The sequence below is a fragment of the Lissotriton helveticus genome, chromosome 6, assembly GCF_964261635.1.
Source record: "Lissotriton helveticus chromosome 6, aLisHel1.1, whole genome shotgun sequence".
Taxonomy (NCBI): domain Eukaryota; kingdom Metazoa; phylum Chordata; class Amphibia; order Caudata; family Salamandridae; genus Lissotriton; species Lissotriton helveticus.
This window is the reverse complement of record NC_136067.1, coordinates 1236747788-1236775132: the sequence shown is the minus strand read 5'-3', so window position 1 is coordinate 1236775132 and position 27345 is coordinate 1236747788. Positions and strand designations below refer to the sequence as shown.

The window sequence follows — 27345 nt, the reverse complement described above, 5'->3', positions numbered from 1 at the left end:
ACCAGTACCACAACCACCACCACTACTACCAGTACTACCACCATCAGTACTACCAGTACTACCACCACCAGTACTACCACTACTACAGCCACCAGTACTACCACTACTACAGCCACCAGTACTACCACTACCACCACCACCATCACTACCACCACCACTAGTACTACCAGTACCACCACCACCAGTACTACCACTACCAGTACTACCACTACCAGTACTAACAGTACCACTACCACCAGTACCACCACCACCAGTACTACCAACACCAGTACTACCAGTACCACCACCACCAGCACTGCCACTACCAGTACCACCACCACCACCAGTACTACCAGTACTGAGTAGTGAGTGCAGAGTAGTGAGTAGAGAAGTGAGTAGTGAGTAGATAAGTGAGTAGTGAGTAGAGTAGTGAGTAGAGTAGTGAGTAGTGAGTAGAGTAGTGAGTAGTGAGTGCAGAGTAGTGAGTAGTGAGTGCAGAGTAGTGAGTAGTGAGTGCAGAGTAGTGAGTAGTGAGTAGTGAGTGCAGAGTAGTGAGTGCAGAGTAGTGAGTGCAGAGTAGTGAGTGCAGAGTAGTGAGTGCAGAGTAGTGAGTGCAGAGTAGTGAGTGCAGAGTAGTGAGTGCAGAGTAGTGAGTGCAGAGTAGTGAGTGCAGAGTAGTGAGTGCAGAGTAGTGAGTGCAGAGTAGTGAGTAGTGAGTAGAGTAGTGAGTAGTGAGTAGAGTAGTGAGTAGTGAGTGCAGAGTAGTGAGTAGAGTAGTGAGTAGAGTAGTGAGTGCAGAGTAGTGAGTAGTGAGTGCAGAGTAGTGAGTAGTGAGTGCAGAGTAGTGAGTAGAGTAGTGAGTAGTGAGTAGAGTAGTGAGTAGAGTAGTGAGTAGAGTAGTGAGTAGAGTAGTGAGTAGTGAGTAGAGTAGAGAGTAGAGTAGAGAGTAGAGTAGAGAGTAGAGTAGTGAGTAGAGTAGTGAGTAGTGAGTAGTGAGTAGTGTGTAGTGAGGTGAGTAGAGTAGAGTAGTGAGTAGAGTAGTGAGGTGAGTAGAGTAGAGTAGTGAGTAAAGTAGTGAGTGCAGAGTAGTGAGTAGAGAAGTGAGTAGTGAGTAGAATAGTGAGTAGAATAGTGAGTAGAGTAGTGAGTAGTGAGTAGAGTAGTGAGTAGAGTAGTGAGTAGTGAGTAGAGTAGTGAGTAGTGAGTGCAGAATAGTGAGTAGAGTAGTGAGGTGAGTAGAGTAGAGTAGTGAGTAAAGTAGTGAGTGCAGAGTAGTGAGTAGAGAAGTGAGTGCAGAGTAGTGAGTAGAGAAGTGAGTAGTGAGTAGAATAGTGAGTAGAGTAGTGAGTAGTGAGTAGAGTAGTGAGGTGAGTAGAGTAGAGTAGTGAGTAAAGTAGTGAGTGCAGAGTAGTGAGTGCAGAGTAGTGAGTGCAGAGTAGTGAGTGCAGAGTAGTGAGTAGAGTAGTGAGTAGTGAGTAGAGTAGTGAGTAGAGTAGTGAGTAGTGAGTAGAGTAGTGAGTAGTGAGTAGAGTAGAGAGTAGAGTAGAGAGTAGAGTAGAGAGTAGAGTAGAGAGTAGAGTAGAGAGTAGAGTAGTGAGTAGTGAGTAGTGAGTAGTGAGTAGTGAGGTGAGTAGAGTAGAGTAGTGAGTAGAGTAGTGAGGTGAGTAGTGAGTAAAGTAGTGAGTGCAGAGTAGTTAGTAGAGAAGTGAGTAGTGAGTAGAATAGTGAGTAGAATAGTGAGTAGAGTAGTGAGTAGTGAGTAGAGTAGTGAGTAGAGTAGTGAGTAGTGAGTAGAGTAGTGAGTAGTGAGTGCAGAATAGTGAGTAGAGTAGTGAGGTGAGTAGAGTAGAGTAGTGAGTAAAGTAGTGAGTGCAGAGTAGTGAGTAGAGAAGTGAGTGCAGAGTAGTGAGTAGAGAAGTGAGTAGTGAGTAGAATAGTGAGTAGAGTAGTGAGTAGTGAGTAGAGTAGTGAGGTGAGTAGAGTAGAGTAGTGAGTAAAGTAGTGAGTGTAGAGAAGTGAGTAGTGAGTAGAGTAGTGAGTAGTGAGTAGAGTAGTGAGTAGTGAGTAGAGTAGTGAGTAGTGAGTAGAGTAGTGAGTAGTGAGTAGAGTAGTGAGTAGAGTAGTGAGTAGAGTAGTGAGTGCAGAATAGTGAGTAGAGTAGTGAGGTGAGTAGTGAGTAGTGAGTGCAGAGTAGTGAGTAGTGAGTAGAGTAGTGAGTAGAGTAGTGAGGTGAGTAGTGAGTAGAGTAGTGAGTAGTGAGTAGAGTAGTGAGTAGAGTAGTGAGTAGAGTAGTGAGTAGAGTAGTGAGTAGTGAGTAGAGTAGTGAGTAGTGAGTAGAGTAGTGAGTAGAGTAGAGAGTAGAGTAGAGAGTAGAGTAGAGAGTAGAGTAGAGTAGTGAGTAGAGTAGTGAGTAGTGAGTAGTGAGTAGTGAGTAGTGAGTAGTGAGTAGTGAGGTGAGTAGAGTAGAGTAGAGTAGTGAGTAGAGTAGTGAGGTGAGTAGAGTAGAGTAGTGAGTAAAGTAGTGAGTGCAGAGTAGTGAGTAGAGAAGTGAGTAGTGAGTAGAATAGTGAGTAGAATAGTGAGTAGAGTAGTGAGTAGTGAGTAGAGTAGTGAGTAGAGTAGTGAGTAGTGAGTAGAGTAGTGAGTAGTGAGTGCAGAATAGTGAGTAGAGTAGTGAGGTGAGTAGAGTAGAGTAGTGAGTAAAGTAGTGAGTGCAGAGTAGTGAGTAGAGAAGTGAGTGCAGAGTAGTGAGTAGAGAAGTGAGTAGTGAGTAGAATAGTGAGTAGAGTAGTGAGTAGTGAGTAGAGTAGTGAGGTGAGTAGAGTAGAGTAGTGAGTAAAGTAGTGAGTGCAGAGTAGTGAGTAGAGAAGTGAGTAGTGAGTAGAGTAGTGAGTAGTGAGTAGAGTAGTGAGTAGTGAGTAGAGTAGTGAGTAGAGTAGTGAGTAGAGTAGTGAGTAGAGTAGTGAGTAGAGTAGTGAGTGCAGAATAGTGAGTAGAGTAGTGAGTAGAGTAGTGAGGTGAGTAGTGAGTAGTGAGTGCAGAGTAGTGAGTAGTGAGTAGAGTAGTGAGTAGAGTAGTGAGGTGAGTAGTGAGTAGAGTAGTGAGTAGAGTAGTGAGGTGAGTAGTGAGTAGTGAGTAGAGTAGTGAGTAAAGTAGTGAGTAGTGAAGTGAGTAGAGTAGTGAGTAAAGTAGTGAGTAGTGAGTAGAGTAGTGAGTAGAGTAGTGAGTAGAGTAGTGAGGTGAGTAGAGTAGAGTAGTGAGTAGAGTAGTGAGTAGAGTAGTGAGTAGAGTAGTGAGTAGAGTAGTGAGTAGAGTAGTGAGGTGAGTAGAGTAGAGTAGTGAGTAGAGTAGTGAGTAGAGTAGTGAGTAGAGTAGTGAGTAGAGTAGTGAGTAGTGAGTAGAGTAGTGAGTAGAGTAGTGAGTAGTGAGTAGAGTAGTGAGTAGAGTAGTGAGGTGAGTAGAGTAGAGTAGTGAGTAGAGTAGTGAGTAGAGTAGTGAGTAGAGTAGTGAGTAGAGTAGTGAGTAGAGTAGTGAGTAGAGTAGTGAGTAGAGTAGTGAGTAGAGTAGTGAGTAGTGAGTAGAGTAGTGAGTAGAGTAGTGAGTAGTGAGTAGAGTAGTGAGTAGTGAGTAGAGTAGTGAGTAGAGTAGAGTAGTGAGTAGTGAGTAGAGTAGTGAGGTGAATGTTGAGTAGTGAGTGCAGAGTAGTGAGTAGAGTAGTGAGTAGAGTAGTGAGTAGAGTAGTGAGTAGAGTAGTGAGTAGAGTAGTGAGTAGAGTAGTGAGTAGAGTAGTGAGTAGAGTAGTGAGTAGAGTAGTGAGTAGAGTAGTGAGTAGAGTAGTGAGTAGAGTAGTGAGGTGAGTAGAGTAGAGTAGTGAGTAAAGTAGTGAGTGCAGAGTAGTGAGTAGAGTAGTGAGTAGAGTAGTGAGTAGAGTAGTGAGTAGAGTAGTGAGTAGTGAGTAGAGTAGTGAGTAGAGTAGTGAGTAGAGTAGTGAGTAGTGAGTAGAGTAGTGAGTAGAGTAGTGAGTAGTGAGCAGAGTAGTGAGTAGTGAGTGCAGAGTAGTGAGTAGAGTAGTTAGAGTAGTGAGTAGAGTAGTGAGTAGAGTAGTGAGTAGAGTAGTGAGTAGAGTAGTGAGTAGAGTAGTGAGTAGTGAGTGCAGAGTAGTGAGTAGTGAGTGCAGAGTAGTGAGTAGTGAGTAGTGAGTGCAGAGTAGTGAGTAGTGAGTGCAGAGTAGTGAGTAGAGTAGTGAGTAGTGAGTAGAGTAGTGAGTAGAGTAGTGAGTAGTGAGTAGAGTAGTGAGTAGTGAGTGCAGAATAGTGAGTAGAGTAGTGAGGTGAGTAGAGTAGAGTAGTGAGTAAAGTAGTGAGTGTAGAGAAGTGAGTGCAGAGTAGTGAGTAGAGAAGTGAGTAGTGAGTAGAATAGTGAGTAGAGTAGTGAGTAGTGAGTAGAGTAGTGAGGTGAGTAGAGTAGAGTAGTGAGTGCAGAGTAGTGAGTGCAGAGTAGTGAGTGCAGAGTAGTGAGTGCAGAGTAGTGAGTAGTGAGTAGTGAGTGCAGAGTAGTGAGTAGAGTAGTGAGTAGAGTAGTGAGTGCAGAGTAGTGAGTAGTGAGTGCAGAGTAGTGAGTAGTGAGTGCAGAGTAGTGAGTAGTGAGTGCAGAGTAGTGAGTAGAGTAGTGAGTAGTGAGTAGAGTAGTGAGTAGTGAGTAGAGTAGTGAGTAGAGTAGTGAGTAGAGTAGTGAGTAGTGAGTAGAGTAGTGAGTAGTGAGTAGAGTAGAGAGTAGAGTAGAGAGTAGAGTAGAGAGTAGAGTAGAGAGTAGAGTAGTGAGTAGAGTAGTGAGTAGTGAGTAGTGAGTAGTGAGTAGTGAGGTGAGTAGAGTAGAGTAGTGAGTAGAGTAGTGAGGTGAGTAGAGTAGAGTAGTGAGTAAAGTAGTGAGTGCAGAGTAGTGAGTAGAGAAGTGAGTAGTGAGTAGAATAGTGAGTAGAATAGTGAGTAGAGTAGTGAGTAGTGAGTAGAGTAGTGAGTAGAGTAGTGAGTAGTGAGTAGAGTAGTGAGTAGTGAGTGCAGAATAGTGAGTAGAGTAGTGAGGTGAGTAGAGTAGAGTAGTGAGTAAAGTAGTGAGTGCAGAGTAGTGAGTAGAGAAGTGAGTGCAGAGTAGTGAGTAGAGAAGTGAGTAGTGAGTAGAATAGTGAGTAGAGTAGTGAGTAGTGAGTAGAGTAGTGAGGTGAGTAGAGTAGAGTAGTGAGTAAAGTAGTGAGTGCAGAGTAGTGAGTAGAGAAGTGAGTAGTGAGTAGAATAGTGAGTAGTGAGTAGAGTAGTGAGTAGTGAGTAGAGTAGTGAGTAGAGTAGTGAGTAGAGTAGTGAGTAGAGTAGTGAGTAGAGTAGTGAGTAGAGTAGTGAGTAGAGTAGTGAGTGCAGAATAGTGAGTAGAGTAGTGAGTAGAGTAGTGAGGTGAGTAGTGAGTAGTGAGTAGTGAGGTGAGTAGAGTAGAGTAGTGAGTAGAGTAGTGAGGTGAGTAGAGTAGAGTAGTGAGTAAAGTAGTGAGTAGAGTAGTGAGTGCAGAATAGTGAGTAGAGTAGTGAGTAGAGTAGTGAGGTGAGTAGTGAGTAGTGAGTGCAGAGTAGTGAGTAGTGAGTAGAGTAGTGAGTAGAGTAGTGAGTAGAGTAGTGACTAGAGTAGTGAGTAGAGTAGTGAGGTGAGTAGTGAGTAGTGAGTAGAGTAGTGAGTAAAGTAGTGAGTAGTGAAGTGAGTAGAGTAGTGAGTAAAGTAGTGAGTAGTGAGTAGAGTAGTGAGTAGAGTAGTGAGTAGAGTAGTGAGTAGAGTAGTGAGTAGAGTAGTGAGTAGAGTAGTGAGTAGAGTAGTGAGGTGAGTAGAGTAGAGTAGTGAGTAGAGTAGTGAGTAGAGTAGTGAGTAGAGTAGTGAGTAGAGTAGTGAGTAGTGAGTAGAGTAGTGAGTAGAGTAGTGAGGTGAGTAGAGTAGAGTAGTGAGTAGAGTAGTGAGTAGAGTAGTGAGTAGAGTAGTGAGTAGAGTAGTGAGTAGAGTAGTGAGTAGTGAGTAGAGTAGTGAGTAGAGTAGTGAGTAGTGAGTTGAGTAGTGAGTAGTGAGTAGAGTAGTGAGTAGAGTAGAGTAGTGAGTAGTGAGTAGAGTAGTGAGGTGAATGTTGAGTAGTGAGTGCAGAGTAGTGAGTAGAGTAGTGAGTAGAGTAGTGAGTAGAGTAGTGAGGTGAGTAGTGAGGTGAGTAGAGTAGAGTAGTGAGTAAAGTAGTGAGTGCAGAGTAGTGAGTAGAGTAGTGAGTAGAGTAGTGAGTAGAGTAGTGAGTAGAGTAGTGAGTAGAGTAGTGAGTAGAGTAGTGAGTAGAGTAGTGAGTAGAGTAGTGAGTAGTGAGTAGAGTAGTGAGTAGAGTAGTGAGTAGAGTAGTGAGTAGTGAGTAGAGTAGTGAGTAGAGTAGTGAGTAGTGAGTAGAGTAGTGAGTAGTGAGTAGAGTAGTGAGTAGAGTAGTGAGTAGAGTAGTGAGTAGAGTAGTGAGTAGTGAGTAGAGTAGTGAGTAGAGTAGTGAGTAGAGTAGTGAGTAGAGTAGTGAGTAGAGTAGTGAGTAGTGAGCAGAGTAGTGAGTAGTGAGTGCAGAGTAGTGAGTAGAGTAGTTAGAGTAGTGAGTAGAGTAGTGAGTAGAGTAGTGAGTAGAGTAGTGAGTAGTGAGTGCAGAGTAGTGAGTAGTGAGTGCAGAGTAGTGAGTAGTGAGTAGTGAGTGCAGAGTAGTGAGTAGTGAGTAGAGTAGTGAGTAGAGTAGTGAGTAGTGAGTAGAGTAGTGAGTAGAGTAGTGAGTAGTGAGTAGTGAGTAGTGAGCAGAGTAGTGAGTGCAGAGTAGTGAATAGTGAGCAGAGTAGTGAGTAGAAAGTAGTGAGTAGAGAGTAGAGTAGTGAGTAGAGTAGTGAGTAGTGAGTAGAGTAGTGAGTAGTGAGTAGTGAGCAGAGTAGTGAGTAGTGAGTAGAGTAGTGAGTAGAGTAGTGAGTAGAGTAGTGAGTAGAGTAGTGAGTAGAGTAGTGAGTAGAGTAGTGAGTGCAGAGTAGTGAGTAGTGAGTGCAGAGTAGTGAGTAGTGAGTGCAGAGTAGTGAGTAGTGAGTAGAGTAGTGAGTAGTGAGTAGAGTAGTGAGTAGTGAGTAGAGTAGTGAGTAGTGAGTAGTGAGTGCAGAGTAGTGAGTAGAGTAGTGAGTAGAGTAGTGAGTAGAGTAGTGAGTAGAGTAGTGAGTAGAGTAGTGAGTAGTGAGTAGAGTAGTGAGTAGTGAGTAGAGTAGTGAGTAGTGAGTAGTGAGTGCAGAGTAGTGAGTAGAGTAGTGAGTAGAGTAGTGAGTCGAGTAGTGAGTCGAGTAGTGAGTCGAGTAGTGAGTCGAGTAGTGAGTCGAGTAGTGAGTCGAGTAGAGTAGTGAGTAGGACATCACAGGCAGCAGCTGTGCAAGCTTCTTACACTCACAAGGAGACCACAGGCAGCTGAGGTGCAATCTTCTCCCACTCACAAGAACGACATCACAGTCAGCAGCAGTGCAAGCTTCTTACACTCACAAGGAGACCACAGGCAGCAGAGGTGCAAGCTTCTCACACTCACAAGAAGGACATCACAGGCAGTAACGGTGCAATATTCTCACACTCACAAGGAGATCACTGGCAGTACACACCACATGAACACACTCCATAACACATAGCAACAATACATTGGCATTTACAATGCCATTAGCTCAAACTCAAATAAATCCGAGCCCGATTGCATTTCTAATGCTTGTTTTAATTGTTTTTATTCTTTGCCGATACTAAACACCGCAGACAAAAACACTAACATTGACGAGCTTGTTCTTTCCTGGTGCTGAACTGTGCGACTGCCCTCACCCATACGAGGAATCTGAAAAACAATTTCCTTCCTAGAAAGCCCTGAAATCGTTTCTGTTTTTTACCTACAATTTGGCCATACCAGTCAGTGATGTAGCTCGATCTGACTGTGTCTAGTGGTGATTTGATTGGCCGGTTGCACTTTACAATTTCTCTAGCCATCCATTGGTTCATTCATCCTGTTGTACTTTGCGTATGTGCTTTTGGCATGCAGTAGCCAGATAGGAGGTATTTATTTTACTATGTGTAAACCATGAAGAAGATAAGCATACCTCCTCAAAAATGGTATTACAATATCAGACGTACTGGAGACTTGGCATCTGAATGGGACCAGATTTGCATTTTACTGGACTTCAAGAACATGACACGAGGTATGAGGGGAAAGATATGGACATGTCAATGTAAAGATTATACTGGCTAATATTAGTTTATAATGTTTCAGATTACAGGTGGTACAAAATCTCCAGAAGCAAATTAAGAGGCGCTCTGCAGAAAGGTTACTTACCTCTCAAAATAAGTTATTAGTGTCTTTCTGTATGTACTCTGACAGTGCGTTCTTTCTCTTTCTAAAATATGTGCTTTCCCAACAGATACCCAACTTCGAGTGCCTCCTTCGAGATATGCCAGATCCATGTAAGTCTACTGTCTTTGCCTATATGTCTCCAGAATCCTGCACCAGTGAGTGACCTCATTTCAGATATGGTCTCCCAGTTTTATGTTTTAAACGTGTGTATCTTCTTGGGCCTTGACTGCCTATTTTTCCATATAGTGTGATTGGCAATGCCACATCACTCCATGTTGCATGACAGAACTGGAAATGCTAGCTGGCATGCTTATATTTTGTCATCATGACGCCTAAATATGTTTTATCTTATGTCTAAACTTGCTTTCTGTCCTTCCACTCCAAATAAAGACACCTCTTCCCCTGTCAAGATGGGGAAGGAGATATTGAAAGCCTCCACCTAATCTGATCAATGCTGCACTTATTTCTACTGTGCTTGTGGTACCCAATAGGAATTGGGCACAGGGTCCATCTTCTCCACAGTGCATTTGTATCTACTTTCTGTGTATAATTCATACCCATGGAAGCACAATATATTGTTGTGGGAGTTCACCTCTAATGTGCTTTTACTGGTTCCTTCATTAGTAGCAGCGCAAGATAGAATCTCAGTTTGTCTAGTAAATATTTGACTGTGATCTCATTGTGTGTGTTTGTCTGTTGGTTTACTTTACATACTGACTTGGAAATGATTGTACCTGCGTTTGTAAAGTGTTTCATACCCTTTTGGGAACTGAAGCGCATTATCAGACACATACCACACGACACCTTGGAAAAGTGCCTAGTTGGGGGTGTTGTACTTGCTGTGTGCCTAAGTGGGTAACATTTTGTCTATGTCATGCATGAGTGACAAGCCTGATGCTCTTATTGTGTCTTCGGCTGCAGCGCTAAAGTGTGATGTAGAAAGGAGGTGTGAGATTTAAGGCAAGCTCAGATTATGTTAACCGGCTGCTATGAGTTACTCTGGAGGTCCCATCTTGAGTGCATGGTGACAAAACTTCTAGTCCACCTCATGTGCTGCATACGGCAACTTGGATGTTCACTCAGTGAAACTTTGGTCTGGAGCAGACCAAGATCCGCTTGAATAGTCTGCATTAAAGTCATCCTGTATGTAAGCCTGTGGTCTTTGTATAGTGTGAACCTAGCCAAAAGGCAGCAGAATGCAGTTATTCTCATAGAAATTGTAATGCTGTAGGGTGTTTGTGTTTTGATTACTGTGAAGGACGAGATCGGCTTCTGCAAGAGTGGACTATATGAAGATTCTACAAGATGCCAGCACTCTTTGACAGGATTTATTTGAGCACTGGATGCCATTCCTCTTAGATACAAAGTGACTTGGATTAGGTGGATTTATATAACGCAAAATTCGCGAGTCTCTTTGCCACTTGATGGCGGCGGGCTCGAGAAGAGGTCGCGACCCCCGTAAAACTCGAACAGACAGATTTCTTACAATTTGAAGAGTCCACTCGAGCCCAGTAGTTAGATGCAGCGTGTTGATAGTCAAATACCCAAATGGGTATTTGACTTGCTGCATGTCTTAAAAAAATCAACACGCTGCATCTAACTACTGTGCTCGAGTGGATTCTTCAAAATGTAAGAAATCTGTCTATTCGATATATATATATATATATATATATATATATATATATATATATATATTCCTTCACAAAAGACACGGCACTCTAGAGTAGGTTACTCAATGGTATTTTATTTTACCACACACACACACCAACACACTGGTTGAGTTGGTGTGTGGTAAAATAAAATACCATTGAGTAACCTACTCTAGAGTGCCGTGTCTTTTGTGAAGGAGTTACTGTTGGGGGCCAGGATCCGGCCCTAACGCTGAGCACCCATTGTGGAGCGCTGAACTGGCTGCAGAGGATCACATTGTGGCAAATATATATATACAATAAGTAGGCAAAATAGTATCATTGGCCAGCCCAAAAAGGTTGAATATGCGCGGGAGGGTGGGTGTCAACGGGTCAATCCACTAAAGGCCTAATCATGAAGAGGAGGAAAATTAACAAAGGGGGGGCAAGCTGGCAAGACATGGTTGCAATGTCAGGGTGGAGAGGGAAGGTTTCCTTGTGCGGAGTGCAATAATGTGGTGATGCTTCACACAGCCAAAAAGGATGCGCTATAATGTGTGCCAAGCGAGGCAGATGAGGGCCTGGGATTACGCATGGTCTGGGGCCGAGGACCGCAGAAGGGATACCCGCTCGGGGGCTCCGAATGTCTAGTGTGCTCTCAAGGCAGGAGGGAGTGAGGTTTGAGATGGGTCCATAGTGAGTGTATCCTGCACCCAGAAACGCAATAGTAGAGTGTCCCACTCCATCGCAATAGGGTATTGTTAGAGTTTCCTTACCTCCTTGTGAAGCGTAGTGCTCTCGGCCTCAGCCCAAACCAGGTTCGAGAATCTCCACGCTGCTGGGCTCGGAAGTCGAGCAGCTTTAACTTCAATTGTTGATCTTATTAGGTCCACCCACCATAAAGCACAAGCTCTCTGTTTGCGAAAATATCCATTGTCAGCTTCCAGTGAGCTTAGAACCCATCCACTGCTTACCATTGATTGACTTTAATGTCACTCTAATTTACCTGCTTTTTATTCATTAACTTGTGTGGGCTTTCCTTCCTCTTCTTGTGTTTGTCCTGCCCTGCAGCATGGCCTCATTACTTGTGCCCTTCCACTGCTTACTTTTGAAACACTACTTTCTTCTTTTCAGTTAGACTCCTAATGAATGTGTGTGTTACCTGTCCCCATTATGTACATACCTTTCCCCCGCAGCCCAGCTCTGTGTTGCTCTTTCACCTATGAGCTTCTCTCCATTCTCAATATTGATCTCTCGCCATGTGCTTCTCTTCTCTACTCCTGTGGTCCACGTTGCTCTTTATGTGTTGTGCACTTGTTCCCTGTTCTCAGTGCTGCTTCTGCCCACCCACATGCCTTCCATGTTGCTTACATCTACTCTGTGTTGCTTCTACAATCCCCCCGCCCTTAGTGTGCTTTCACCACCCATTAAAACAAGCATTGGCATTGCCAATAGGTCTCGCTTGGGGGACCTTATAAGTATTTAGTTTTGCAGCACAATATCCGATTATGCAACAAGGATATTGTGCTGCAAAACTAAATACTTATAAGGTCCCACAAGCGAGACCTATTGGCAATGCTTGTTTTACTCCCCAGTAATGTATCATGCATGACTGGATATGATCTTGAGTTTGTTCACTGTCGTCGCTGCAGCTATGGAACAACATGCAGCGTTCTTAATTATGGAGGTGTTCTGGTTGGTCGCTGACGTCAGTACTAACACGTACCTGTGAAACTGTCACTTTCAGGAAATGCGCCCCATTGCGGGGGGGATTAAGTGGGCCCGTATTGTACAACTAAAAGCGCAGAAATGACATAAAATGGATTTATTGTGCCTCAAAAAGTGTTTGCTTTTATCACCTTGTCTGAGAGAAAGGGGCTAATACAAAAAAAGTGCTTTTTGTGCGAGTCATAAAAAAGCCTTCCGGAAGGAAATACAGTGCAAGGCTTCAAGAAAACAAAACTATGAACACCAAAACTGTGCGTGGCGCTAAACATGCTTGCAAAAAAAAAAAAATGCGTGCGCCGGGAAAGGAAGGCAGAAGGCAGAGAAGGGGAGGGGGGAGTGCGGGGGGGATTAAGTGGGCCCGTATTGTACAACTAAAAGCGCAGAAATGACATAAAATGGATTTATTGTGCCTCAAAAAGTGTTTGCTTTTATCACCTTGTCTGAGAGAAAGGGGCTAATACAAAAAAAGTGCTTTTTGTGCGAGTCATAAAAAAGCCTTCCGGAAGGAAATACAGTGCAAGGCTTCAAGAAAACAAAACTATGAACACCAAAACTGTGCGTGGCGCTAAACATGCTTGCTTGTAAAAAAAAAAAATGCGTGAGTCATAAAAAAGCCTTCCGGAAGGAAATACAGTGCAAGGCTTCAAGAAAACAAAACTATGAACACCAAAACTGTGCGTGGCGCTAAACATGCTTGCTTGTAAAAAAAAAAAAAATGCGTGCGCCGGGAAAGGAAGGCAGAAGGCAGAGAAGGGGAGGGGGGAGGAGAAATGCGACACGGCGGTCAGGGGAGCGGCGAAAATGACTAATTAGGGGAGGAGAAGCCGAGAAGCCGCAGAGCGCCCGCTGGGCGAAGCCCTTTGATGTGCTGTGCGGCAAATGGAGGGAGGCTGATGCGCGTTCATGTTTGAACACGTGGTTCATGTGAACTGCATGAAAACGCCAGCAAAAAGCTGGTGGTTTCATGATGTTTTCGCCACTTGAATTCTCGCTCCGCTCGATGCGCATGCGCGCATCGATAGGTCGCGAGACCTAAAAACACTTCCATGCTTGATTGTTATTTACCGATCCAACTTGGGTAAATAAAAAGAAAAAAACACCTGTGATGTGACCAGCTGCGTCAAATGCGCCCCCCTTCTTTAGCCATGCAGCACAGCATCTGGGATGCATCACATAATCACTAAGGTCTAATGTCTTTGCCAATGCTTGGTTATGTCTGAGTGCCAGATGAAGCTGTTATCTTTAGCTCAGGAAGAGCTAGTCTTTTACTTCTTTCCTGAGCTTCAGATGGCTTCTGTATTATATAATAGCTGCCAATGTACTCAGTTTCAGCTACAAGCAATGGCATCCTGAACATCACAAAACATTGAACTTAGCCTGTACTTCTACAGAAAGCTATTCCGTCTGCTAGCCTCCATCTAGGCTCTCAATACCTCTAATAGGTGCCTTTCACTACCATTCATGAAATGTATACGAATGTTCTTCTTACTGTTAGCTATGTAATCTAAGCCCGAATGCAACAAGTGTCCCAATGCATAATTTATAAAATATTAAGCGCTGGTGCTCAAACATTTTCTCAGAAGTCAGCTGCTGGCCTGCCAAATATTGAAGGTGTCAAATACAAAGACTGTCTGGTCTTCATTTCACTTGATGCTTTCTTCATCCACTACCCTATCCTTCCTGCCTTCTTTATGTCACTCTTGCAACTTCGTTTTCATCCCTACCTTCTCCCTTTGTCACAGTTTTTTGTCATTTTGTTCCAATTTCTTCCCCCTTGTTCTGCCTTTCTCTCTCTTGTTCTGGGTCCCTTTCTCTCTCTTGTTCTGGGTCAAAGTCTAATGATGGAACATTCTCCAGACTTGCACCTGCTTCCAAGAGGAATTATTCTTTTGATGCAAAGGCTTGTCTGGTTTTCTTAATAGTTGAGTTTTACATCTCATGGGTACTTTCATTTATCTATCCAAATTAAACCTAAAGGCCTGATCTTGGTGGATCTGGTTCGGCCGTCACTTTATCAACGGTTTCACCACCCACTTACTTGGCGGTCCTCTTGCTTTATTTAGACTTTGGCAGGTCTGTGGATGATAGTCTGTTCGAGTGCCTCTGCCTCCGCCAGAATTTTCCTCCCGCATCGACCTCATCCTAGGCATAAGTGGCTCTCGGAGGGAGTTTACCGAAGATTATTAGTAGGCCCAATCACAATAGGCCTTTCCGTTTTGGGGACACCTCCAAACTTGAGTTGGCGGAATCAAAGGAAATGAGGTAGAAACGTATCTTTTTTCTGTTTTCCACTTCTGTTACCGTTTTGAACCCTTTGTCCAAGTCCTTTCTTTGCTGCAACTACTTGACCGCAATGATAATCAACTCAGTTGTCTCTGGAATCTAAGTCAAGCTTTTATTTCACTTGTTGTACTATGTATTGTGTGTTAACGTTTGCTTTGGCCTCGTGTATTTTTACATTGCTCTTATATGCAATTATTTGCTTATGTGTAAATCAGTAGTGTTCATTTTAAGCTTATCAATGTAAAAGGAACACACCTGTATTGACACTTAAATAAAATATATTTGTTTGTTGTGGTGGTTGTGGGTGTTGTGCTTGTGGTACCTGTGGGTGTACATCCAATTGTGTGTGTATGTTGTTTGTGTGCTATGCTGTATGCAAAAAACAAAAAGTGGCATAACACATTACCTTCATGTATTTTTAAAGCAACCACAACACATATTTTTAGTGTCGCATTAACAAGTAGTACTTACCAGTCTCCACTCCACCAGAGACTCACTCCATCAGGAACCTGCCACTAGGACAACGCAAGCACAGCAGGGAAATCTAAATAGACTTGGCGCAAACCTTTCGCCTGACGGTGACTGAGTACTGTTAGCCAGTAAAGGAGTCCGCTGCGTGAACGGAGGTGTGCCTCTTATGTGACGAAAGACAGCTGGTCGATGCAGACGATGGGTCTGCCAGCCTGCTTCTAAATACGACGTGCGGGACTCTGTCAGCTTGATAGAGTACTAGGAACCACTGCCACGGATGAATGACGGGAGTCTCTCCGAGACCTAAATCAGGCCCTACGTTTTAAACCTGACTTTCTTGGTGTGACCTTCCCCCCCAAACTAAGTACCTTCACCCCTCGTATTATCAGAATTTGTTATTGTTGTCATTAGGACTCTTTGCACTTTACAATTCCTAACCAGTGATAAAATGCTTGTGCTCTACCTTTAAAACTTAGTAAAATTGCCCTACACCTGATTTGCACATTTTACTTACTTAGAAGTCCCTAGTATATGGTATTGCCTGTACCCATGGCTTGTAAATTAAATGCTACTAGTGGGCCTGCAGCTCTCATTGTGCAATTCGCTTAAGTAGCCCTTTAAAACTTGTCTCAGGTCTGCCATTGCAGCATGTAGTGCAGTTTTAAACCTGCAATTGGACCTAGCAAAAGCCTGTTGCCAGGCCTAAACCTTCATTTTTAACACATAAAAGTCACCTCTAAAGTACCCCAAAAGGTCCATAGGCCGTGGGTACACTTCAAAGAGCTTGCCTCCAGCACACACAAAGGCACCCAGCACTACTCTTTTGTTACCCCATACTTCTTGCAGCCTTGGCAGGAGAAAAACCTTTCAGAACGAGATGAAAGGGTTAGCATAGGAAATTCCCCCACCTCTTTTTTTACAAAACACAGTTTTATTAAGTCAGCAGATAAAACAGTCTCATCTCGAATTAGAGAAAGACAATTATTTCTGGTCAGCATTATAAGAATCCTTTTGGTGACTTTTGTATGACAGTTACAAAATAAGAAAATAAACATTTTGGGCTTGTAAACAGCAGCCTACAACTTTATAACCAAGTGTGTCATGTACAACATAATAATCTGTTTAACATACCTTGCGAGCCAATTCTCATATAAAGTAGATCCCTGCATCCTTTCCTGTACCCTTGATCTATCATCCAGTAATCTCAGCATCTGTCCAGCTTGGTGAAGGGGGTTCTAAAATAAGACCATGAAAATCTGCCCAGCGTCTCCAGATATTGGAATGTTTCTGATGGCAGCCTCGTGGCTTAAATATAGGTTGCTCCATGTTCATACACCAATTCAGACTCGCCCTCCATGTCCCAAGCTTAGGTGGGGTCAAGTCTTTCCACGCCTTGGCTATATCCCTGTTGGCCAGAGTAAGGCCCAGAAATAGCAGATGCCTTTTATATACATTTCCACCAATCTCCTCTATGACATGCAGCAGTGCAAGCCTTGGGGATGTGGGGTATCTCCCACCCCAGTACCTCTGACAGAAGGCTATTACCCCAGTCCAGAATCTACTGAGCCCCGTGCATTCCCAAATAGTATGTATAAACGTGCATTGTCACAGCGGAGACATGTGGCGGAAGCTATCAGACCTGCCCTCCACAACCTTTATCTTGTGAAATAGGCACGGTGTACATATTTCAATTGAAGGAATCTTAGGCGTGACGCTATTGCAGCTCCTGCAGAGATTATAGTATTTTCGTCCAGTCGTCGTTGTCTAGTGGACCAAGATCCACCTGCCATCTTTCCCGGAGTGAGTCCAGGGTTGTAGAGAGATTCATCACAAGAGATTGATATATTTTGACCGTCTGGTGGTCACCCAAATTGCCCATAAAGACCTTCGCCTCCATCGGGTTAAACTCTGGGATTGATTCTAGGGTCTCTATATACGGTGTTAAAGGGTGGCAAAATTGCAAATACTTGTAAAATTGAGAACGCGGCATCTCAAAGTCCCTCTGGAGCTCCTGAAAGAACTTCAGAATTGTGCCGCGCTTCGCGTCTCCCAATGTGGAGATACCAATGATATCCGAGTGGCACAAGTCCACTTTGCCAGAGAGGTGTTTCTCTTGTAAGTTTTCACCACCACCCCATTCTGCGCAGAGATTGCTTCCATACTCCAAAGACCACTCGTGCAGCAGATGGAAGCTGACAGAGCTCTCTTGGGGCATGGAGGAGCATGTGTGGCAAGGTGCTACCCATGCTACCCATGAGCCATCATTCCACCTGGTACGCCAGATTATTTCTATTGCCGTACCACCAATCATTGAGCACTAAGAGGTGGGATGCTGCATGATACGATTGGATATCTGGTGTCGCTATCCCCTCACACTAGGTAGACCGAAAGCATATTTTGAGTATAACTCTAGCGGTCTGGTCATTCCATAGAAAACGGCTACGTCTGGAATTAAGCTGTCGGAACCAGGAGGGTGGTATTGGAAAGGGATGATTATGCAGCTGATACAGAAGGCGAGGAAGTGACACCATTTTAAAAATCGCGATCTACCCAATATGGAAAGGGGCATACGAGTCCATGACTTAATCTCAGTCTGGGTGCGCAGCCAGATGGGGGTCATATTGTTATCCCCTGACACCGACTGGGATGAAGCCAGATGAACCCCAAGATATTTAAATCCTGATGTAGCTATCGTGACTTCCGCAGCCCATGTGACCATTTCAGAGCTCCCACGCAGAGGCCAAAGTATAGACTTCCGGGCATTAACATACAATCTCAAGGTCTCTCCGATTATCTGTAGTATGCGGAGCAACCGTGGTCCTGTTTGCCGTGGCTCTGATATAAAGGAAAAGGTATCATCTGCATAAAGAGCGATCCAATATGATATTCCGCCTGGCCATTCAGATCCCCTAACCTGTGCGTCAATCTGGACCTATGAGGCCAGAGGTTTCAGTGCCAGCGCAAAAAAATAGGGGGACAAAGGGCATCCCTGACGCGTGCCATGCCCTATAGAAAAGGGTTCCGAGACCGCACCTACTACTCCTAACTGAAGCCGTGAGATCCGTATATAACAGCCGGATATAGGACAGAAGGCGTGGCCCAAGATTAAGACGCTGCAGGAGAGCAAAATGGTACGTCCACCTCAGGGAATCAAATGCCCTATCTGTCAGCCAGCAGCAGCGCAGCCGGGCCTTCCAGATGGTCGATCGCTGCCACTGCGTTATGGGCCCTCCTTTAGATATTGTGTCAGGTGGCCCGGCCAGGCATAAAGCCTGTGTGATCCGGATGAACCAGGTCGAACATAAAGGGATGGAAACGGTTGGCTATGGCTTTGGCCAAAAGTTTAGCCTCTACATTTAGCAGTGATATGGGACGGTAAGATGTGTTGATTTGGGGTTCGGCCGGGTTTAAGAAATATCAAAAGTTCGGCATGTCGCCAATCTGACGAGAATCTCCCTTCCTCGAGGGCCACGTTCACCGCCTCCAGATAGTGAGTGACGAACTGGGACTGAAAGAGTTTGTAAAACTCTCATGGGAAACCGTTAGGACCTGGAGCCTTGCCAGCGCGCAAGTCTGTGAGGGCCGCACTCCGCTCCTCAGCTGTTAAGGGAGCATCCCGGTCTGCCTGTGCCATATCCGATAGGGCTTTGGGGAGTAGATCCTCTATAAAGCAAGAAATCACAGATTCAGGTAATCATCATTAGGGGTATATAAATCGGCGTAATACGTCTCAAAGCTGGACGCAATCTGGGCTGGATCCGTCATCGACTGGCGATCCTCACCCAAAATACCTGGTGTTGGCAGTGGGTGAGTCGCCCGCTGGCACAGGCGATGTAGGAGAGAGTACGACTTGTCCCACCACTGATATATTCAGCAGCGTGAGGCCAGCCAAGCCTGCTTGGCCTCGTCCCGCAGAACATTAGCGTATACTTATTGCGCAAAGAGGAGCTGGCGGCGAGTTTGTCTACCGCCTACATCTCGACTTCGTCGCTCTAGATCAAGTATTTGAGCTTCAGCCTGAAGCAATGTTTCTCGATGCTTCTTTCGTTAAGTGACGCAGAAAGAGATGTCAGCACCCCTAAGGATTGTCTTCATAGCCTCCCAGATGGTCATCGCAGAGCTCACAGTTCACAAATGTTCAGTATAATAAGCCGTCACTGCCTGATACATGTAGGTCTTATATTGTGGATCATGAAGATGCCACGTCGAAAGGCGCCATCGGAAGGTAGGGCGGGCCATGTCCAGCCGCAATGTCAACGTTATTGGAGAATGATCTGAGAGGCCTTTAGGTAGGATATCTGCATCCGCAGTCCGATAATAGTAAGTGGCCGGTAGAATTAAATAATCTAAACATGAGAACGAATTGTGCACTGTAGAGTAGTATGTGTAGCTTTGTACTGTCAGGTGTAAGTTTTGCCACGTATCCACCCAGCCCATATCTCGCACCAGTGTCTGTAGTCGCGTGTCACTGAGTGGCTCTAGTTCACCACCCGATCTCCATCTATCCTGAGCTAGTATCAAGATGTCACTTCAGTCACAGCTCATATTAGAGAGGACCCTGGGAATATCCAACATAATTCTAGTCAGGCATTCCACAAACGTTTCAGACAGTGGGGGAGCACATGAACACTAACAAATGTAACATGCTCCCGATATAACGTACCGGTCATAACGACATAGCCGCCCTGGGAGTCTGACCATGTTTTAGCATGCATAAAGGGGGGACTCTGATGAATAAGGACTGCCACCCCACGGGATCCCCTGGTGAATCCTGCATGGAAGACCTGGATATAGCCAAATCGAGAGCGGCATGGCGCCCTGGTACCCAAAAGGTGAGTTTCTTGCAGCAGCAGGACATCTGCTGAAGCACGTTTAGCCTGCAGAAGAACTGCCCCTCTCTTGATTTTGTCCAGTGCCCCCGTATATTCCAGCTCACTACGTGGAGTCAACCAGCGGGGTCTAACATATGGTATGATATAGAGCATAAATAGAGAACATGGCTTGTCGCACGGCATGAAAATCTTAGGCATGAAGAAAAATACAGCAACACACCTCGTTAAACCCCTTCCCACCCCCTCCCACCCCACCCAATACCTCATAACGGTTGAAGTATCTGTTGCGGTCGGGGTTCTACTGCTGCCCCAAACCAATGGGTCTCCAGTAAACTATCCCCATGCATAGATAATGTTCTCAGATACTGAGAAAAGAGTCACCAGGGGTAAGTCCCACGGAGGTCCTAAAAGGTTACATCAGCCAAACATATATCGTACTCATAACCTCCGTGTCCGTTGTGTGACTGTGCTAGTTCATGTTCGTCTTCATTCACTTGGGAGCTAGATGCCTCCCACAGTTTGGATCTGTGCCGTGAGCGTGATCTACGGTTCGATTTCTTTTTAGGTCGAGCCTGTCCCATTCTGCAGGAATGGATAGGATCGAATTCAAGTGCTCGATCGGCTAGTGAAACCACTGGCGTTTCTTCACAGTGCATGTGAGGTCACGTGGCCACAAAGCGGGTCACGTGACCACACAAGCACGAGCATCTCCGTAATCCGCCTGCCCCCACCAGGCTCGCATTCCCGCCCCCTCACCAGGCCGCACATCTGCCTGCCACACTTCTCCTCCCCTAATTATGTGGCCGGCCGTACTTAGTTTCCTGGCCGCTTCCCGGCCGCTCTTGTTTTTAGCTCCCCTTACCATTTGCTCCTGCCTCCGAGAGCTTCAAAGGGATCTGCTTCACACTTCACGGCCGCCGTGACTCACATTTCTCCTTCCTTCGTGCCCAGCCCCCCTCCCAGCGCTGCCTTGTTTTTCATGCTCGAATCCTTCACCCTGCTTTGGCCTGTCTTTCGTTCTTGTTTCTTTTCTTCATCTTTTTGGAGATTCGGGCAACTGCATTTACTGACGGGCGCTCTGCTAAACGAAAAGCTCTTACATATACTTTTTGTTTAATTGTTTAATTATTTGCCGATCTATTTTGTGCCAGTCATGTTGGTAAATAAACTTAGTTCCAAATTTCGCAGCTCTGGTTGATAAGCCACATACTCTACTTTATTGGCCCCATGTGGCTTCCATCAGTAGTTAATGTGAATCGATCCGTGGTCAAACATAGGGCCTCACAGGCTACAAGGCAGATGAGCCTGTTTTTCCAGACAAATGTCTCGCCTCAGTGTACCCATCATGTGTGATATCCTGTCGGTCTCAGCAAATCCAAATGTGACCCCTCCCTCTTTTGCATTCAGAGAGCCCAGGCTTGTGCTTTATTAGGCAAGGGGTCGATGCCACTGTTCCAAAGTACGTGCTCTTTCCACTTACTTGATATGCATGGCTCCCTTTGTAGTGCAAATGTTTCAATGACTGCGTGTGTGTATATCTGCCTGAATCATGGCGATTGCATCTGTGAAAGGCATTTGCCAGAATGCTCTTCAATCTCTCCCACTTTATGGGGTATGAACTGTCTCTTAAGTGCTTCTGCGTCACGTACTGTTTCATGGGTGCCTGGAAAGCACGACTCCTACTTTGACTGTGTCACAGATGCTTGTCTGTCTTGTTGAACCTTCCGGCAGTTTGCGCTTTGTTTAAACTGCACGCTCTTCTCCCGACCGTTTGTTGACTCCTCATGTTTACATAAATAAACTTTGGTAAAACAAACTCCTCAAGCCTGGCGTTCCTTGCTTAACGCCATTCCCTGAAGGACAGTCAAGCCTACAGTGTCTTCTACCTTCCTGGCCAGACTCTGCCCCAGCAAAAGAGCAGCCGGGCCGAACACTGGCACTTTCACACAAGCACCGACACCCCCTCATTAAAAGCACACACACACACAAACATACAGATATCAAACACTCGTAACTGTCAAAAACACGAACCCAAAATCATACTCAGACACAAAATAAACTAGCAGACACACACCATCAACAAACACAAAACTTCTTGGAGTAGCAAGTTCGCACAGTGATCTCGGAGATGGGCTCGTCTCCAAACCTATAGCAGAAATACACTGGCAGCAAAGATACTTTGCAAGGAGAAGAGGCACACTTGCTCCAACCACCGTCACCCCTACAACATGAAACAAGCATTGGCATTGCCAATAGGTCTCGCTTGGGGACCTTATAAGTATTTAGTTTTGCAGCACAATATCCGATTATGCAACAAGGATATTGTGCTGCAAAACTAAATACTTATAAGGTCCCACAAGCGAGACCTATTGGCAATGCCAATGCTTGTTAGTTTAGACAGTCTTTTATGCGGTTTCTCCGGAGGATGACTCTGAGTCAATAGACGGCGGCGTATGCGGTTTAAACTTCTGCTTCTCATTTTCCCAGGCAAAGACCACCTCAGGGGTATCGAAGAACAGCGTTCGTGACTTATAGATAACCCACAGCCGGGCCAGGAAAAGCAAGGCATATTGGATCTTCAAGTCTCGGAGCCGGGCCTTCACGGCTGTGAATGACTGTCTGCACTATTGCACCAGTCTAGTCTAGTCTGGGAAAATGAAAATGGAATGAGAGTTATAGTGGAGTTTGCCAGCCAATCTGGCCTGTGCAAGTATGGCATCCCTAGCATGGAAGTTGAGCCTGGCGATAATGGGCTGAGGTCTTACCCCGGGCTAAGGCTTCTGCATCAAGACGCAGTGAGCACGTTCGAGAATGAAGCATTGGGACAGAAATGACTGAGGGATCCATTCCGCAAGCCATGTGGTAAGAAACTGCTCCATGTTGTTGCTGTCACAGCCCTCCAGAAAGCCCACAAAGCAAAGATTATTCCTCCGAGCCCTGCCCTCAGCATCCTCTGCCCTGATCGCAAGACCCTCAGTGATGGATTCCAAGGAGGATACCCTCTTTTGGAAAGATGCAACTGTGTCCTCTGTAGTAGATATACGGGTCTCAGCTTAGATTATCCTGTCAACCACCTTGCGGAGATCCTGGTGGATCAGCATGATGTCCGATCCCACCGCCCCGAATTTGGCCTCTAAGGCATCATGAGACTGGGTTATCTCCGCCATCAGTGCAGCATTGTCTGGGCCGGTAGAGGACAGGGCTGCTGGCTCAGCTGTCTGCGCCCCGCATAGCAATCCAGCGTGCTTTGCTTAGTAGCCTGCAGCTTGTCTCGGTTCATTCTGAGTGACAGTAGACTGTGTCAGGTAGTAGAGATGTAGAACTATAGGAATTGGCACGTAGGACGAGCTCGTTGTAGACCGCAATTATAATAGTATTGCTTCCGAGGAGCGAAGGGTCCCCCGGTGCCACTATTATTGATGTTGTTTGTCTTCAAGGCGGGCAGTAGGCAGGTGTGAGGGTAGCCAACACAGGCCACACCGGACCTAGACCGGCTGCTTCCATGTGCTGCCACCATCCGCCCCCTTAATGGGAACCCCCACACAGCCCTCTCCAGCTGAGTCATGTAGTTCCTGCGTGAAGGCAGTCCCAGAAGGTAACTGTATGCAATCGTCTCAGCTGTAAGGATGTAGGACACAGGTGAAGAGCAATGTAGGTCACAGCTGCCTGCTCCACTGAGGCCTCAGAGGAGCAGAGGTCCAAGCCCATGGACCAACCAGAGAGGACACAAATCACGAAAGAAAATGAGGAGGCTACCACCTCCGTCAGGGCTGCAGAGTCGGTACCAAGCGATTCGCCCTGTGCCCAAGTTAACCTATGACTGGAGCTCCAGGATGGGGTCGGGCACCAGTAGTCCAGGAAGGTGGATCAAGGTAAAGGAATCAAGTCGGGGCACAACGTCCCAATGAGCTCTCTGGGCGTCTGGATCTCTGCAGCAGTCAAGGAGAGGAAAGAGAAGGGAAGAGGGAGCCTCCAAAGTCTCCGCTGTCTCAGGGAGCCGTCTCGCTCAAGGGAACATACGGCGGAATCAACATGCCGGTGGTGCCAGGAAGACGTTAGTTAGTGTTAGTACAAAATGGTGAAATTCAGTGCCACCTGTCGATATGCCTGTCGTGTGCGCGCTCCCTAGCCAGAAAACAAATCTACGGCTCCGTGCACGGCCCCGCTCACCTCGTTGCAGTCCGCTGCCTGCCTCTGTCTCTGCTCCGTGTACTACGTCACACGGCAGGCCTCCAGGGTCACTGGTCTGGAGGAAATGTATCAGTGCCAGCAGCAGGCCGTATGCAGCAGTGGGCCTGCTGCACGCCCCCGGGTGCCACAAAGGTGACCAGCGCTATTCTTCAGATTTGAATTCCACCACGGACGTTCTGGCTATCCGTCTGCTGCTCCGACCGGGCTGCCTTCATACAGTCCGGCCCGACCGGCAGTCAGGCCGAGAGAGGCTGGGATGCCGCGCGAGCCAGGTCACGCTAGCCGGCCGTCACCACTTCGTCACTGCAGCTCTTATCGGGATCCAGCAGCCTCCCCAAGTGACAGGGGTACAGAGGACAGCGGAGTCGGGAGAGTGAGGGCAGGATACAGGCTGATGCGGCAGGATGAAGGTAGGATTACGAGTGGGACACTGGAGCTCACTTAGTGGGCGTCCGCCATTGTGGACCGCTTGGCCACGCCCCCCGGAAATTCCCCCACTTCTAATGCTGGTACCAGATATTAATGGTGGACCCTCCGAACCACTCTTCAGTACACTCCTGGACCAGTTAGACTTCAGAAGGGATGCCTTGTTCGTTTGAGGACTTCCCTGCTGCTAGAGGCCTTCTTTGCTCCCCAGAGGACAACCCTGCTGCTTGAAGCCTGTCTTGCTGCTTTAAGGAGAACTGCACTATCTTCATAAACTCATGACCACCAGAAGTGACTCAAAGGGGTAGTTGGTTGGCCTCTTTGTGAGCAACAAGGACATAACAACCTCCAGAGACCTTGAACCTTGCACCTGGCCTCTGTTGGAGTGGATTCTAACCCCCAAGGTGGTACCTCCCAGATCTTGGAGTCTTGAAAGTAATGTTAGAGGTGCTGCTTCTGCCTAATCCTAAATGTTGGGACTTCGAAAGATTTCACAAAAAGTTGCCAGAAGAGCAGACAGAAGATATAGACCTACCTACATGACGACCGATCCATCCACAGGTGCATTGCTGGTAGGCCCGACTTTGCGGTAGCTCCCGCTATAGTCTGCTTCGCAGCAGCAAGACCTTTTCAGCTGGACCTCCCTGCAACTGTATCTTGCCTTATGAATGGCCTCCCTTACGTTGAGATATCTTGGGCTACAAATCTATCATAGGGAGGAGATCTCCTCGCGAGAAACTTTGGTTAGGTCATGTATTCTCTTGGAACTGAGGCTACCCCGATCACTCTACTTGTCTTCAACCTCCCAGTCACTATCCCCACACTGTGATCTTGAGTCCTTATTGCTCATGCTAATTTAGGGTGGTGGCAGGAGGCGGGTCAACCTTCATACGCTGGAACTTTCCCCCCTGCATGGCGGAATGGGAGTCCCGAACTTTACTCATTATGATCGTGCGGCTCAACTTCAGTGAGTGGCCCTCTGCTTCGCTGGCAGGATACTATGTGGACGAGGTGGGCTTTCCTCGGACAGAGCTCGGCCAAGGCCATCTTAACCAGTTGCAGCTCTTAGATCACCGACCAGGAAGCTAGTAATCACTCCTTATGAGGACGGCCCGGGAATATCTGAAACTGTGGTTCCCTGGGTTGCTACCTGCCGACCCTACTCCCCGCTTTTCACACTGAGGGGGCTTCCAATAGGCAGATGATTCACACTCTGGAACCCGGTATGATGTCTGGTATATCTCCTTTTTGACCCTTTTAGCGAGGGGAAATTAATGTCCAGCCCTGACCTCCCTGGTCGATACGATCACTCCGCCTCCCCCCCACCCCCCAGCAGAGCCTCTTTGACTTGCGGGGCGCAGTGGGTGACCTTTTGGAAGCCCTGGGCTCAGAAGCAACTCAAAACCTGCTACTACTATTTGCGCTCCACTCGGTGAGACACGGTAGACGCCTGGTGTCATTGCAATACCCGGAGTTTGCGAGAGACCCTGAGGGCGCTGTCGAAACTTCGAACCACATAGAAAGATGTCCTGGGATAAACATTCCAGAATGCAGAGTCGCTAAAAGCCCTCGTATGATGCCTTGCAACTCCCTTTTCAAATATATTCAATTTTGCATCTTATACAAGGCATACATGACCCCTCAATGCCTACACCAGATTTACCCTCTTGTCCCAGACAAATGTCCCCTCTGTAAAGCTGGTTTAACTGACATGACACACATGTCCTGGACATGCAGTTACTACGGAATTATTGCGTCTGTGAATGCAGTACTGCCAAATGTAGCTCGGACAATGATAAGAGATAGCTTATAAACAGCACAACAATGTCTTCTAATCCTGTTCCAACATCCTAAACCTAAAAAAGGGACAACCGCTTCAAGTACCTCGCCGTAATTCTGGTAGAGCACGAGGTGGCAATGAAATGGATATCACCTCTACATCCCTCGCTACTGCAGTGGGAGGCGAAGGTAGCTAGATGGGCACAGATAGAGAGCACTGTTCTACACCGGGAGGAGAAACGCTGGTTGTGGAAATATACACTGGCCACAAACTGGGATACAACCCTGCAAGACGTAGCTTCCACCTCACCCGATGATACTAGACCTCCATAGATGCCTCCAACTGTTGTTCCTATCTGAGCTGCTACAGTACAAACAAGCATGCAATGATAAACTACAACCCCGACCCCACCTGTTTCACAGCACGCAGTCCCATAAATACCCAACACACAACTACAACCCATACGCATGACACACAGTGCCGATTATTGCAACTGTGGCGAGCCTTTTAAAGGGAGTGAACATTTTAGTTTAGTAACTGTACTTTCTCTTTTGATTTACCGTGAGAAAAGACAATCTTTGAAATCAGCCTGAATCTGAGAGCGCTGCACTACGGTATACAACTGACGAGAAGACCCAGAAATACTCTCTGGTGATGTTGAAACATGGTCGTATTTGATGTAATCGGATGTCTCACCCGTTGCTTTTCTGTATAGGTATACACGTTTGTCAATAAAAATATATTTAAAAAACAAATCTAGCCTTGTGGAGCCCTCATTGGCTACAGCTTGCAGCTTCGTCTCGCTGAAGGTTTTCAACTTCTGAATAGCTGTCTAAGTTTGAAGGTAAAAATCTTCACCGGCCTCGACGGCGACTGCCTCCCTTTCAATGACAGTGATCCAGCGATCAGGGATCGATACATTTTCATAAACCTAAGTCCATTTATACTACCCAACTAATCCCTTCACGCTGGGGTTCAGTGTGATGCAATTTTATTCCCAACTTACTAAGGTGCATTACAGAACCTGCATTTCTCCTTTCAATTTGTATATGACTTTGGCGATGCATTGTATTAGTTGAGAAGTTACTGACAATAATTAAATACCTATAAATAACTGCTAAATAATAACAGACTCAGTATGTATTTTATGTATGTTTATCGTAATGATGTGAAATGAATGCTCATCAAGTACAGTTACACACAGAAGCAAACTCATGAATTATCAGGGAGAGAAAACATTAGCAATGTATAGAAACAAACTCATATCAAAATAGCAATGCATTGAAGGAGTGGATAGGCGAAGAGAGAAAAATTTCAGAGCCAAAATACATTTGCAAATAATTATGCAAATTCAGGAGATTATCTATACTAACCCAAGTAAGGAGACAGGGAAAACTATCCTCAGGCCTAAGGGTAGCGGGACCCCTCGAGAAGAGTTGAGTGGCAAAGATTAAGTCAGGAATCAGGAAGGCCTCTATCTGGAAACAGCAAACCGACGACAGTGACGATCTCCCACAAGCTAACACCAGCCGAACCTACAACCCCAAGGCACCTCAATTATACCCTAAAACCTAAATGTCCAACTCACATTTGTTTCAGTATTCGTAAAATCTCCAACTCTCATTGGCTAAGG

The 27345-nt window shown here is 45.9% G+C and overlaps 1 protein-coding gene across 1 annotated transcript in view; it reads left to right on the top strand.

Annotated features, from left to right (window-relative positions):
* RBBP9 (RB binding protein 9, serine hydrolase) overlaps window positions 1–27345 on the top strand; it is a 207815-nt gene that overhangs the window by 78474 nt on the left and 101996 nt on the right. The window contains exon 2 of the mRNA XM_078648957.1: window positions 8441–8483. Within this exon, the coding sequence (XP_078505083.1) occupies window positions 8441–8483 (43 nt within the window). The remainder of the gene's footprint in view (window positions 1–8440; window positions 8484–27345) is intronic.